Raw genomic sequence first — 14,799 nt, forward strand, 5'->3', positions numbered from 1 at the left:
CATTTAAAAAAATTCTGCAGCAACCGGGTGGTCAAATCAAGAACCTACATCTGCTGATATTTCCCAGATCTGAGAGAACCAAGGTCAACTGACGCTGATACCTGTGACACATTGACTGGGGTAGCACACGTGCTCTCTTGAGGGTACGCTAGTTTCGCTATGAACTGTTGGACAGTGCGTGCTTGTGCCTGTTTCGTGCAGGTAGCACATCCTAACATGCGTGCATATGCCTCCGTGTGAGTGTGGTAAGTGTGTGTGTGTAAGACTCACTGTGATGGTTGATGGTATTGATGAGTCTGACTCCTACATGGGCGTGGTTATAGGTTACCAGGACGATGTCAAACAGTTCTTCACTCTCTGGGTACAGTTCTCTCAGACGGGCATTCACTGCCTCCAACGCCTGACGGAGGAGCAGACGAGAAAACAGAATTATGGGTAATGTAGTCAGCGTATGTGTTAGCGTTCACTGCCTCCAACACCTGATGGAAGAGCAGAGGAGATCACAGGATTATGGGTAATGTAGTCAATCAGTGTACATGTCATAGCATGCAAATCAATATCACCGTCTCCAAGGCCTGATGAGATAGCAGGGGAGAGCAAAGGATTATGGGTAATGTGATCAGTACACTTGTAATAGCATTCGGCATACAGATCACTAGTGAAAGCGTTCCATCTCGTTCAGACCCTGGAGAAAAAACCTTCTAAATCAATGTAACATCAGCCACTTTGTACCCATGGTTACGGATGCATGCTTTACCCATGTGATATGAGTCAATAAGCCACAACAAGTCACGGGATGTGTCTGTGTGTTACTGCGACAGTTCCTATTCATTTTTATGTCTCTCAAAGTCTTTGGGGAAATAGTTTTTTTCTTCACCTCTTACACCTCTAATATTCTTTTAGGACGACATTGATTTGAATTTTTATTTCAGTGATGGTACTTACCTGATGGTACTTACCTGCTGGTACTTACCTGATGGTATTTACCTGATGGTACTTACCTGATGGTACTTACCTGATGGTACTTACCTGCTGGTACTTACCTGATGGTATTTACCTGATGGTACTTACCTGATGGTACTTACCTGATGGTACTTACCTGATGATACTTACCTGATGGTACTTACCTCTTAAGGATACACTCCTTTTTCCCCCAAATCTTGCCTAAAATGACATACCCAAATCTTACTGCCTGTAGCTCAGCACCTGAAGCCAGTATATATGTATTATCTTGCTACCGTTTAAGGGGAAACACTTTGCGGTTTATGGAAATGTGAAATGATTGTAGGATACTAAAACACAATAGATCTGGTAAAATACAATACAAAGAACAGTTATATTTTTTCATACCATCATCTTTGAAATGCAAGAAAAAGGCCAAAATGTATTATTCCAGCCCAGGTACAATTTAGATTTTGGCCACTAGATGGCATCAGTGTATGTCCTCAGTACTCTACCACCTCAGTACTCTACAACCTCAGTCCTCTACCACCTCAGTGCTCTACAACCTCAGTGCTCTACCACCTCAGTAATCTACAACCTCAGTACTCTACAACCTCAGTAATCTACAACCTCAGTACTCTACCCGAGTTTATGCATTTCAGTATCTCTGTAATTCCAGTGTATAGTCAAACGTTAAGCATCCATGAATCTTTGTTGTCTTTGTTGGATCATCTCTGTCTGTCCGTCTGTCCGTCTGTCCGCCTGTCTGTCCATTAACAGTCATATTCTTTAACTCAGACAGCATTGGCCCGGGTTTTGACTAAACTTGGGTGAAGGATAACATAGAGATAGAGATCCAACATTTTAGAAAATTACACTGAATGGCCCAAGGCGGGAGCTATGGTAATTAACTGTAATGTGTGAGTCATGCCAGAGAGGATGAGGCGAAGCGAGAGGCATAACTGGGCCCAACATATGTCTTCTCCAGCAGGTGGAGGTGTTTCTTTGGCACATGATGTGCAATACAGGGATTGAATTAGCGAATGATAATGTAGGGCTAATACATTCAGGGCTGCCAGCTGGCCCCGGCAACAATCGCAGAGCTCACCGGGCTAATTAATCAAGCCTTCATATGGTCCAATTTTCAAACTCCAAAACAGAAGGAAATTATATATATATTTGTATTTCATCCTTCACAATCTTCCCGACGTTTGATGCTTCACACTTGTTATCAACCAGCATTTCCTCTCCGTTTCGAGTGAGCCCTGTCTCTGTAGGCTACGCCATAGACCCGTCTCAGTAGGCTATGCCATAGACCTGTCTCTGTAGGCTACGCCATAGACCCGTCTCAGTAGGCAACGCCATAGACCTGTCTCTGTAGGCTACGCCATAGACCCGTCTCTGTAGGCTATGCCATAGACCTGTCTCAGTAGGCTATGCCATAGACCTGTCTCAGTAGGCTACACCATAGACCTGTCTCAGTAAGCTATGCCATAGACCTGTCTCAGTAGGCTACACCATAGACCTGTCTCAGTAGGCTACGCCATAGACCTGTCTCAGTAGGCTACACCATAGACCTGTCTCAGTAGGCTACGCCATACACCCGTCTCAGTAGGCTACACCATAGACCTGTCTCAGTAGACTACGCCATAGACCTGTCTCAGTAGGCTACGCCATAGACCTGTCTCAGTAGGCTATGCCATAGACCTGTCTCAGTAGACTATGCCATAGACCTGTCTCAGTAGGCTACGCCATAGACCTGTCTCAGTAGGCTATGCCATAGACCTGTCTCAGTAGACTATGCCATAGACCTGTCTCAGTAGGCTACGCCATAGACCTGTCTCAGTAGGCTACACCACAGACCTGTCTCAGTAGGCTACGCCACAGACCTGTCTCAGTAGACTACGCCATAGACCTGTCTCAGTAGGCTACGCCATACACCTGTCTCAGTAGGCTACGCCATAGACCTGTCTCAGTAGGCTACGCCATAGACCTGTCTCAGTAGGCTACGCCATAGACCTGTCTCAGTAGGCTACACCATTGACCTGTCTCAGTAGGCTACGCCACAGACCTGTCTCAGTAGGCTACGCCATAGACCTGTCTCAGTAGGCTACGCCATAGACCTGTCTCAGTAGGCTACGCCATAGACCTGTCTCAGTAGGCTACGCCATAGACCTGTCTCAGTAGGCTATGCCACAGACCTGTCTCAGTAGGCTATGCCATAGACCTGTCTCAGTAGGCTATGCCATAGACCCGTCTCAGTAGGCTACGCCATAGACCTGTCTCAGTAGGCTACGCCATTGACCTGTCTCAGGAGGCTACACCACAGACCTGTCTCAGTAGGCTACGCCATAGACCTGTCTCAGTAGGCTACGCCATTGACCTTTCTCAGTAGGCTACGCCATACACCTGTCTCAGTAGGCTACGCCATTGACCTGTCTCAGTAGGCTATGCCATAGACCTGTCTCAGTAGGCTACGCCATACACCTGTCTCAGTAGGCTACGCCATACACCTGTCTCAGTAGGCTACGCCATACACCTGTCTCAGTAGGCTACGCCACAGACCTGTCTCAGTAGGCTACGCCATACACCTGTCTCAGTAGGCTACGCCATAGACCTGTCTCAGTAGGCTACGCCATACACCTGTCTCAGTAGGCTACGCCATACACCTGTCTCAGTAGACTACGCCATACACCTGTCTCAGTAGGCTACGCCATACACCTGTCTCAGTAGGCTACGCCACAGACCTGTCTCAGTAGGCTACGCCATTGACCTGTCTCAGTAGGCTACGCCATAGACCTGTCTCAGTAGGCTACGCCATACACCTGTCTCAGTAGGCTACGCCATACACCTGTCTCAGTAGGCTACGCCACAGACCTGTCTCAGTAGGCTACGCCATACACCTGTCTCAGTAGGCTACGCCACAGACCTGTCTCAGTAGGCTACGCCATAGACCTGTCTCAGTAGGCTACGCCATAGACCTGTCTCAGTAGGCTACGTCATACACCTGTCTCAGTAGGCTACGCCATAGACCTGTCTCAGTAGGCTACGCCATAGACCTGTCTCAGTAGGCTACGCCATACACCTGTCTCAGTAGGCTACGCCATAGACCTGTCTCAGTAGGCTATGCCATAGACCTGTCTCAGTAGGCTACGCCATAGACCTGTCTCAGTAGGCTACGCCATAGACCCGTCTCAGTAGGCTATGCCATAGACCCGTCTCAGTAGGCTATGCCATACACCCGTCTCAGTAGGCTACGCCACAGACCTGTCTCAGTAGGCTACGCCATAGACCTGTCTCAGTAGGCTACGCCATAGACCTGTCTCAGTAGGCTACGCCATACACCTGTCTCAGTAGGCTACGCCATAGACCTGTCTCAGTAGGCTACGCCATAGACCTGTCTCAGTAGGCTACGCCATAGACCTGTCTAAATAGGCTACACCATTGACCTGTCTCAGTAGGCTACGCCATAGACCTGTCTCAGTAGGCTACGCCATAGACCTGTCTCAGTAGGCTACGCCACAGACCTGTCTCAGTAGGCTACGCCATACACATGTCTCAGTAGGCTACGCCATAGACCTGTCTCGTTAGGCTATGCCATAGACCTGTCTCAGTAGGCTACGCCATAGACCTGTCTCAGTAGGTTACGCCATAGACCCGTCTCAGTAGGCTACGCCATAGACCTGTCTCAGTAGGCTACACCATAGACCTGTCTCAGTAGGCTACGCCATAGACCTGTCTCAGTAGGCTACGCCATAGACCTGTCTCAGTAGGCTACGCCATAGACCTGTCTCAGTAGGCTACGCCATTGACCTGTCTCAGTAGGCTACGCCATTGACCTGTCTCAGTAGGCTACGCCATAGACCTGTCTCAGTAGGCTACACCATAGACCTGTCTCAGTAGGCTACGCCATAGACCTGTCTCAGTAGGCTACGCCACAGACCTGTCTCAGTAGGCTACGCCATAGACCTGTCTCAGTAGGCTACACCATAGACCTGTCTCAGTAGGCTACGCCATAGACCTGTCTCAGTAGGCTACACCACAGACCTGTCTCAGTAGGCTACGCCACAGACCTGTCTCAGTAGACTACGCCATAGACCTGTCTCAGTAGGCTACGCCATACACCTGTCTCAGTAGGCTACGCCATAGACCTGTCTCAGTAGGCTACGCCATAGACCTGTCTCAGTAGGCTACGCCATAGACCTGTCTCAGTAGGCTACACCATTGACCTGTCTCAGTAGGCTACGCCACAGACCTGTCTCAGTAGGCTACGCCATAGACCTGTCTCAGTAGGCTACGCCATAGACCTGTCTCAGTAGGCTACGCCATATACCTGTCTCAGTAGGCTACGCCATAGACCTGTCTCAGTAGGCTATGCCACAGACCTGTCTCAGTAGGCTATGCCATAGACCTGTCTCAGTAGGCTATGCCATAGACCCGTCTCAGTAGGCTACGCCATAGACCTGTCTCAGTAGGCCACAGACCTGTCTCAGTAGGCTACGCCATTGACCTGTCTCAGTAGGCTACACCACAGACCTGTCTCAGTAGGCTACGCCATAGACCTGTCTCAGTAGGCTACGCCATTGACCTTTCTCAGTAGGCTACGCCATACACCTGTCTCAGTAGGCTACGCCATTGACCTGTCTCAGTAGGCTATGCCATAGACCTGTCTCAGTAGGCTACGCCATACACCTGTCTCAGTAGGCTACGCCATACACCTGTCTCAGTAGGCTACGCCATACACCTGTCTCAGTAGGCTACGCCACAGACCTGTCTCAGTAGGCTACGCCATACACCTGTCTCAGTAGGCTACGCCATAGACCTGTCTCAGTAGGCTACGCCATACACCTGTCTCAGTAGGCTACGCCATACACCTGTCTCAGTAGGCTACGCCATAGACCTGTCTCAGTAGGCTACGCCATACACCTGTCTCAGTAGGCTACGCCATAGACCTGTCTCAGTAGGCTATGCCATAGACCTGTCTCAGTAGGCTACGCCATAGACCTGTCTCAGTAGGCTACACCATTGACCTGTCTCAGTAGGCTACGCCATAGACCTGTCTCAGTAGGCTACGCCACAGACCTGTCTCAGTAGGCTACGCCATAGACCTGTCTCAGTAGGCTACGCCATAGACCTGTCTCAGTAGGCTACGCCATAGACCCGTCTCAGTAGGCTATGCCACAGACCTGTCTCAGTAGGCTACGCCATAGACCTGTCTCAGTAGGCTACACCATAGACCTGTCTCAGTAGGCTACGCCATAGACCTGTCTCAGTAGGCTACACCACAGACCTGTCTCAGTAGGCTACGCCACAGACCTGTCTCAGTAGACTACGCCATAGACCTGTCTCAGTAGGCTACGCCATACACCTGTCTCAGTAGGCTACGCCATAGACCTGTCTCAGTAGGCTACGCCATAGACCTGTCTCAGTAGGCTACGCCATAGACCTGTCTCAGTAGGCTACACCATTGACCTGTCTCAGTAGGCTACGCCACAGACCTGTCTCAGTAGGCTACGCCATAGACCTGTCTCAGTAGGCTACGCCATAGACCTGTCTCAGTAGGCTACGCCATATACCTGTCTCAGTAGGCTACGCCATAGACCTGTCTCAGTAGGCTATGCCACAGACCTGTCTCAGTAGGCTATGCCATAGACCTGTCTCAGTAGGCTATGCCATAGACCCGTCTCAGTAGGCTACGCCATAGACCTGTCTCAGTAGGCTACGCCATTGACCTGTCTCAGTAGGCTACACCACAGACCTGTCTCAGTAGGCTACGCCATAGACCTGTCTCAGTAGGCTACGCCATTGACCTTTCTCAGTAGGCTACGCCATACACCTGTCTCAGTAGGCTACGCCATTGACCTGTCTCAGTAGGCTATGCCATAGACCTGTCTCAGTAGGCTACGCCATACACCTGTCTCAGTAGGCTACGCCATACACCTGTCTCAGTAGGCTACGCCATACACCTGTCTCAGTAGGCTACGCCATAGACCTGTCTCAGTAGGCTACGCCATACACCTGTCTCAGTAGGCTACGCCATACACCTGTCTCAGTAGACTACGCCATACACCTGTCTCAGTAGGCTACGCCATACACCTGTCTCAGTAGGCTACGCCACAGACCTGTCTCAGTAGGCTACGCCATTGACCTGTCTCAGTAGGCTACGCCATAGACCTGTCTCAGTAGGCTACGCCATACACCTGTCTCAGTAGGCTACGCCATACACCTGTCTCAGTAGGCTACGCCACAGACCTGTCTCAGTAGGCTACGCCATACACCTGTCTCAGTAGGCTACGCCACAGACCTGTCTCAGTAGGCTACGCCATAGACCTGTCTCAGTAGGCTACGCCATAGACCTGTCTCAGTAGGCTACGTCATACACCTGTCTCAGTAGGCTACGCCATAGACCTGTCTCAGTAGGCTACGCCATAGACCTGTCTCAGTAGGCTACGCCATACACCTGTCTCAGTAGGCTACGCCATAGACCCGTCTCAGTAGGCTATGCCATACACCCGTCTCAGTAGGCTACGCCACAGACCTGTCTCAGTAGGCTACGCCATAGACCTGTCTCAGTAGGCTACGCCATAGACCTGTCTCAGTAGGCTACGCCATACACCTGTCTCAGTAGGCTACGCCATAGACCTGTCTCAGTAGGCTACGCCATAGACCTGTCTCAGTAGGCTACGCCATAGACCTGTCTAAATAGGCTACACCATTGACCTGTCTCAGTAGGCTACGCCATAGACCTGTCTCAGTAGGCTACGCCATAGACCTGTCTCAGTAGACTACGCCACAGACCTGTCTCAGTAGGCTACGCCATACACATGTCTCAGTAGGCTACGCCATAGACCTGTCTCGTTAGGCTATGCCATAGACCTGTCTCAGTAGGCTACGCCATAGACCTGTCTCAGTAGGCTACGCCATAGACCCGTCTCAGTAGGCTACGCCATAGACCTGTCTCAGTAGGCTACACCATAGACCTGTCTCAGTAGGCTACGCCATAGACCTGTCTCAGTAGGCTACGCCATAGACCTGTCTCAGTAGGCTACGCCATAGACCTGTCTCAGTAGGCTACGCCATTGACCTGTCTCAGTAGGCTACGCCATTGACCTGTCTCAGTAGGCTACGCCATAGACCTGTCTCAGTAGGCTACACCATAGACCTGTCTCAGTAGGCTACGCCATAGACCTGTCTCAGTAGGCTACGCCATAGACCTGTCTCAGTAGGCTACACCATAGACCTGTCTCAGTAGGCTACGCCATAGACCTGTCTCAGTAGGCTACGCCACAGACCTGTCTTAGTAGGCTACGCCATACACCTGTCTCAGTAGGCTACGCCATTGACCCGTCTCAGTAGGCTACGCCATAGACCTGTCTCAGTAGGCTACGCCATTGACCTGTCTCAGTAGCCTACACCACAGACCCGTCTCAGTAGGCTACGCCATAGACCCGTCTCAGTAGGCTACGCCATTGACCTGTCTCAGTAGGCTACGCCATAGACCTGTCTCAGTAGGCTACGCCATTGACCTGTCTCAGTAGGCTACGCCATAGACCTGTCTCAGTAGGCTACGCCATAGACCTGTCTCAGTAGGCTACGCCATACACCTGTCTCAGTAGGCTACGCCATACACCTGTCTCAGTAGACTACTACACCATACACCTGTCTCAGTAGACTACGCCATAGACCTGTCTCAGTAGGCTACGCCATACACCTATCTCATTAGACTACTACACCAAACACCTGTCTCAGTAGGCTACGCCATTGACCTGTCTCAGTAGGCTACGCCATTGACCTGTCTCAGTAGGCTACGCCATAGACCTGTCTCAGTAGGCTACGCCATAGACCTGTCTCAGTAGGCTACGCCATAGACCTGTCTCAGTAGGCTACACCATTGACCTGTCTCAGTAGGCTACGCCATAGACCTGTCTCAGTAGGCTACACCATAGACCTGTCTCAGTAGGCTATGCCATTGACCTGTCTCAGTAGACTACACCATTGACCTGTCTCAGTAGGCTACGCCATAGACCTGTCTCAGTAGGCTACACCATAGACCCGTCTCAGTAGGCTATGCCATAGACCTGTCTCAGTAGGCTACGCCATTGACCTGTCTCAGTAGGCTACGCCATTGACCTGTCTCAGTAGGCTACGCCATTGACCTGTCTCAGTAGGCTACGCCATTGACCTGTCTCAGTAGGCTACACCACAGACCTGTCTCAGTAGGCTACACCACAGACCTGTCTCAGTAGGCTACACCACAGACCTGTCTCAGTAGGCTACACCATAGACCTGTCTCAGTAGGCTACGCCATAGACTTGTCTCAGTAGGCTACGCCATAGACCTGTCTCAGTAGGCTACAACACAGACCCGTCTCAGTAGGCTACGCCATAGACCCGTCTCAGTAGGCTACGCCATAGACCTGTCTCAGTAGGCTACGCCATAGACCTGTCTCAGTAGGCTACGCCATAGACCCGTCTCAGTAGGCTACGCCATAGACCTGTCTCAGTAGGCTACGCCATAGACCTGTCTCAGTAGGCTACGCCATAGACCCGTCTCAGTAGGCTACGCCATAGACCTGTCTCAGTAGGCTACGCCATTGACCTGTCTCAGTAGGCTACACCATAGACCTGTCTCAGTAGACTACTACACCATAGACCTGTCTCAGTAGGCTACGCCATAGACCTGTCTCAGTAGGCTACGCCATACACCTGTCTCATTAGACTACTACACCATACACCTGTCTCAGTAGTCTACGCCATTGACCTGTCTCAGTAGGCTACGCCATTGACCTGTCTCAGTAGGCTACGCCATTGACCTGTCTCAGTAGGCTACGCCATTGACCTGTCTCAGTAGGCTACGCCACAGACCTGTCTCAGTAGGCTACGCCACAGACCTGTCTCAGTAGGCTACGCCATAGACCTGTCTCAGTAGGCTACGCCATAGACCTGTCTCAGTAGGCTACGCCACAGACCTGTCTCAGTAGGCTACGCCATTGACCTGTCTCAGTAGGCTACGCCATAGACCTGTCTCAGTAGGCTACACCATAGACCCGTCTCACTAGGCTACGCCATAGACCTGTCTCAGTAGGCTACGCCATTGACCTGTCTCAGTAGGCTACGCCATTGACCTGTCTCAGTAGGCTACGCCATTGACCTGTCTCAGTAGGCTACGCCATTGACCTGTCTCAGTAGGCTACGCCATTGACCTGTCTCAGTAGGCTACGCCATTGACCTGTCTCAGTAGGCTACACCATAGACCTGTCTCAGTAGGCTACGCCATTGACCTGTCTCAGTAGGCTACGCCATTGACCTGTCTAAGTAGGCTACGCCATTGACCTGTCTCAGTAGTCTACGCCATTGACCTGTCTCAGTAGGCTACACCATAGACCTGTCTCAGTAGGCTACACCATAGACCTGTCTCAGTAGGCTACGCCACAGACCTGTCTCAGTAGGCTACGCCATAGACCTGTCTCAGTAGGCTACGCCACAGACCTGTCTCAGTAGGCTACACCACAGACCCGTCTCAGTAGGCTACACCATAGACCTGTCTCAGTAGGCTATGCCATACACCTGTCTCAGTAGGCTACGCCACAGACCTGTCTCAGTAGGCTACGCCACAGACCTGTCTCAGTAGGCTACGCCATAGACCTGTCTCAGTAGGCTACGCCACAGACCTGTCTCAGTAGGCTACACCATAGACCTGTCTCAGTAGGCTACGCCATAGACCCGTCTCAGTAGGCTACGCCATAGACCTGTCTCAGAAGGCTACGCCATAGATCTGTCTCAGTAGGCTACGCCATAGACCTGTCTCAGTAGGCTACGCCATACACCTGTCTCATTAGACTACTACACCATACACCTGTCTCAGAAGGCTACGCCATAGACCTGTCTCAGTAGGCTACGCCATTGACTTGTCTCAGTAGGCTATGCCATAGACCTGTCTCAGTAGGCTACGCCATTGACCTGTCTCAGTAGGCTATGCCACAGACCTGTCTCAGTAGGCTACGCCATACACCTGTCTCAGTAGGCTACGCCATAGACCTGTCTCAGTAGGCTACGCCATTGACCTGTCTCAGTAGGCTACGCCATACACCCGTCTCAGTAGGCTACGCCACAGACCCGTCTCAGTAGGCTACGCCACAGACCTGTCTCAGTAGGCTACGCCATAGACCTGTCTCAGTAGGTTACGCCATAGACCTTTCTCAGTAGGCTACGCCACAGACCCGTCTCAGTAGGCTACGCCATAGACCTGTCTCAGTAGGCTATGCCATAGACCTGTCTCAGTAGACTACGCCATACACCTGTCTCAGTAGGCTACGCCATACAACTGTCTCAGTAGGCTACGCCACAGACCTGTCTCAGTAGGCTACGCCATAGACCTGTCTCAGTAGGCTACACCATTGACCTGTCCCAGTAGGCTACGCCATTGACCTGTCTCAGTAGGCTACGCCATAGACCTGTCTCAGTAGGCTACGCCACAGACCTGTCTCAGTAGGCTACGCCATAGACCTGTCTCAGTAGGCTACGCCATAGACCTGTCTCAGTAGGCTACGCCATAGACCCGTCTCAGTAGGCTATGCCATAGACCCGTCTCAGTAGGCTATGCCATACACCCGTCTCAGTAGGCTACGCCACAGACCTGTCTCAGTAGGCTACGCCATAGACCTGTCTCAGTAGGCTACACCATAGACCAGTCTCAGTAGGCTACGCCATAGACCTGTCTCAGTAGGCTACGCCATAGACCTGTCTAAATAGGCTACGCCATTGACCTGTCTCAGTAGGCTACGCCATAGACCTGTCTCAGTAGGCTACGCCATAGACCTGTCTCAGTAGGCTACGCCACAGACCTGTCTCAGTAGGCTACGCCATACACCTGTCTCAGTAGGCTACGCCATAGACCTGTCTCGTTAGGCTATGCCATAGACCTGTCTCAGTAGGCTACGCCATAGACCTGTCTCAGTAGGCTACGCCATAGACCTGTCTCAGTAGGCTACACCATAGACCCGTCTCACTAGGCTACGCCATAGACCTGTCTCAGTAGGCTACGCCATTGACCTGTCTCAGTAGGCTACGCCATTGACCTGTCTCAGTAGGCTACGCCATTGACCTGTCTCAGTAGGCTACGCCATTGACCTGTCTCAGTAGGCTACGCCATTGACCTGTCTCAGTAGGCTACGCCATTGACCTGTCTCAGTAGGCTACACCATAGACCTGTCTCAGTAGGCTACGCCATTGACCTGTCTCAGTAGGCTACGCCATTGACCTGTCTCAGTAGGCTACGCCATTGACCTGTCTCAGTAGGCTACGCCATTGACCTGTCTCAGTAGCCTACACCATAGACCTGTCTCAGTAGGCTACACCATAGACCTGTCTCAGTAGGCTACGCCACAGACCTGTCTCAGTAGGCTACGCCATAGACCTGTCTCAGTAGGCTACGCCACAGACCTGTCTCAGTAGGCTACACCACAGACCCGTCTCAGTAGGCTACACCATAGACCTGTCTCAGTAGGCTATGCCATACACCTGTCTCAGTAGGCTACGCCACAGACCTGTCTCAGTAGGCTACGCCACAGACCTGTCTCAGTAGGCTACGCCATAGACCTGTCTCAGTAGGCTACGCCACAGACCTGTCTCAGTAGGCTACACCATAGACCTGTCTCAGTAGGCTACGCCATAGACCCGTCTCAGTAGGCTACGCCATAGACCTGTCTCCAGAAGGCTACGCCATAGATCTGTCTCAGTAGGCTACGCCATAGACCTGTCTCAGTAGGCTACGCCATACACCTGTCTCATTAGACTACTACACCATACACCTGTCTCAGAAGGCTACGCCATAGACCTGTCTCAGTAGGCTACGCCATTGACTTGTCTCAGTAGGCTATGCCATAGACCTGTCTCAGTAGGCTACGCCATTGACCTGTCTCAGTAGGCTATGCCACAGACCTGTCTCAGTAGGCTACGCCATACACCTGTCTCAGTAGGCTACGCCATAGACCTGTCTCAGTAGGCTACGCCATTGACCTGTCTCAGTAGGCTACGCCATACACCCGTCTCAGTAGGCTACGCCACAGACCCGTCTCAGTAGGCTACGCCACAGACCTGTCTCAGTAGGCTACGCCATAGACCTGTCTCAGTAGGTTACGCCATAGACCTTTCTCAGTAGGCTACGCCACAGACCCGTCTCAGTAGGCTACGCCATAGACCTGTCTCAGTAGGCTATGCCATAGACCTGTCTCAGTAGACTACGCCATACACCTGTCTCAGTAGGCTACGCCATACAACTGTCTCAGTAGGCTACGCCACAGACCTGTCTCAGTAGGCTACGCCATAGACCTGTCTCAGTAGGCTACACCATTGACCTGTCCCAGTAGGCTACGCCATTGACCTGTCTCAGTAGGCTACGCCATAGACCTGTCTCAGTAGGCTACGCCACAGACCTGTCTCAGTAGGCTACGCCATAGACCTGTCTCAGTAGGCTACGCCATAGACCTGTCTCAGTAGGCTACGCCATAGACCCGTCTCAGTAGGCTATGCCATAGACCCGTCTCAGTAGGCTATGCCATACACCCGTCTCAGTAGGCTACGCCACAGACCTGTCTCAGTAGGCTACGCCATAGACCTGTCTCAGTAGGCTACGCCATAGACCTGTCTCAGTAGGCTACGCCATAGACCTGTCTCAGTAGGCTACGCCATAGACCTGTCTCAGTAGGCTACGCCATAGACCTGTCTCAGTAGGCTACGCCATAGACCTGTCTAAATAGGCTACGCCATTGACCTGTCTCAGTAGGCTACGCCATAGACCTGTCTCAGTAGGCTACGCCATAGACCTGTCTCAGTAGGCTACGCCACAGACCTGTCTCAGTAGGCTACGCCATACACCTGTCTCAGTAGGCTACGCCATAGACCTGTCTCGTTAGGCTATGCCATAGACCTGTCTCAGTAGGCTACGCCATAGACCTGTCTCAGTAGGCTACGCCATAGACCCGTCTCAGTAGGCTACGCCATAGACCTGTCTCAGTAGGCTACACCATAGACCTGTCTCAGTAGGCTACGCCATAGACCTGTCTCAGTAGGCTACGCCATAGACCTGTCTCAGTAGGCTACGCCATAGACCTGTCTCAGTAGGCTACGCCATTGACCTGTCTCAGTAGGCTACGCCATTGACCTGTCTCAGTAGGCTACGCCATAGACCTGTCTCAGTAGGCTACACCATAGACCTGTCTCAGTAGGCTACGCCATAGACCTGTCTCAGTAGGCTACGCCACAGACCTGTCTCAGTAGGCTACGCCATAGACCTGTCTCAGTAGGCTACACCACAGACTTGTCTCAGTAGGCTACGCCATAGACCTGTCTCAGTAGGCTACGCCATAGACCTGTCTCAGTAGGCTACACCATTGACCTGTCTCAGTAGGCTACGCCATAGACCTGTCTCAGTAGGCTACACCATAGACCTGTCTCAGTAGGCTATGCCATTGACCTGTCTCAGTAGACTACACCATTGACCTGTCTCAGTAGGCTACGCCATAGACCTGTCTCAGTAGGCTACACCATAGACCCGTCTCAGTAGGCTATGCCATAGACCTGTCTCAGTAGGCTACGCCATTGACCTGTCTCAGTAGGCTACGCCATTGACCTGTCTCAGTAGGCTACGCCATACACCTGTCTCATTAGACTACTACACCATACACCTGTCTCAGTAGGCTACGCCATTGACCTGTCTCAGTAGGCTACGCCATTGACCTGTCTCAGTAGGCTACGCCATTGACCTGTCTCAGTAGGCTACGCCATTGACCTGTCTCAGTAGGCTACGCCACAGACCTGTCTCAGTAGGCTACGCCACAGACCTGTCTCAGTAGGCTAC

General features: G+C 51.8%; 1 protein-coding gene across 1 annotated transcript in view; it reads right to left on the minus strand.

The window, feature by feature from the left end:
- Window positions 1-270: 270 nt before the first annotated feature.
- LOC135532474 (cytosolic 5'-nucleotidase 1A-like) overlaps window positions 271-14,799 on the minus strand; it is a gene marked incomplete at its 3' end in the record, with an annotated part of 90,815 nt that continues 76,286 nt past the window's right edge. Inside the window, exon 3 of the mRNA XM_064959977.1 lies at window positions 271-400. Within this exon, the coding sequence (XP_064816049.1) occupies window positions 271-400 (130 nt within the window). The remainder of the gene's footprint in view (window positions 401-14,799) is intronic.

The sequence above is a fragment of the Oncorhynchus masou genome, unplaced genomic scaffold, assembly GCF_036934945.1.
Source record: "Oncorhynchus masou masou isolate Uvic2021 unplaced genomic scaffold, UVic_Omas_1.1 unplaced_scaffold_1877, whole genome shotgun sequence".
NCBI classification, from domain to species: Eukaryota; Metazoa; Chordata; class Actinopteri; order Salmoniformes; family Salmonidae; genus Oncorhynchus; species Oncorhynchus masou.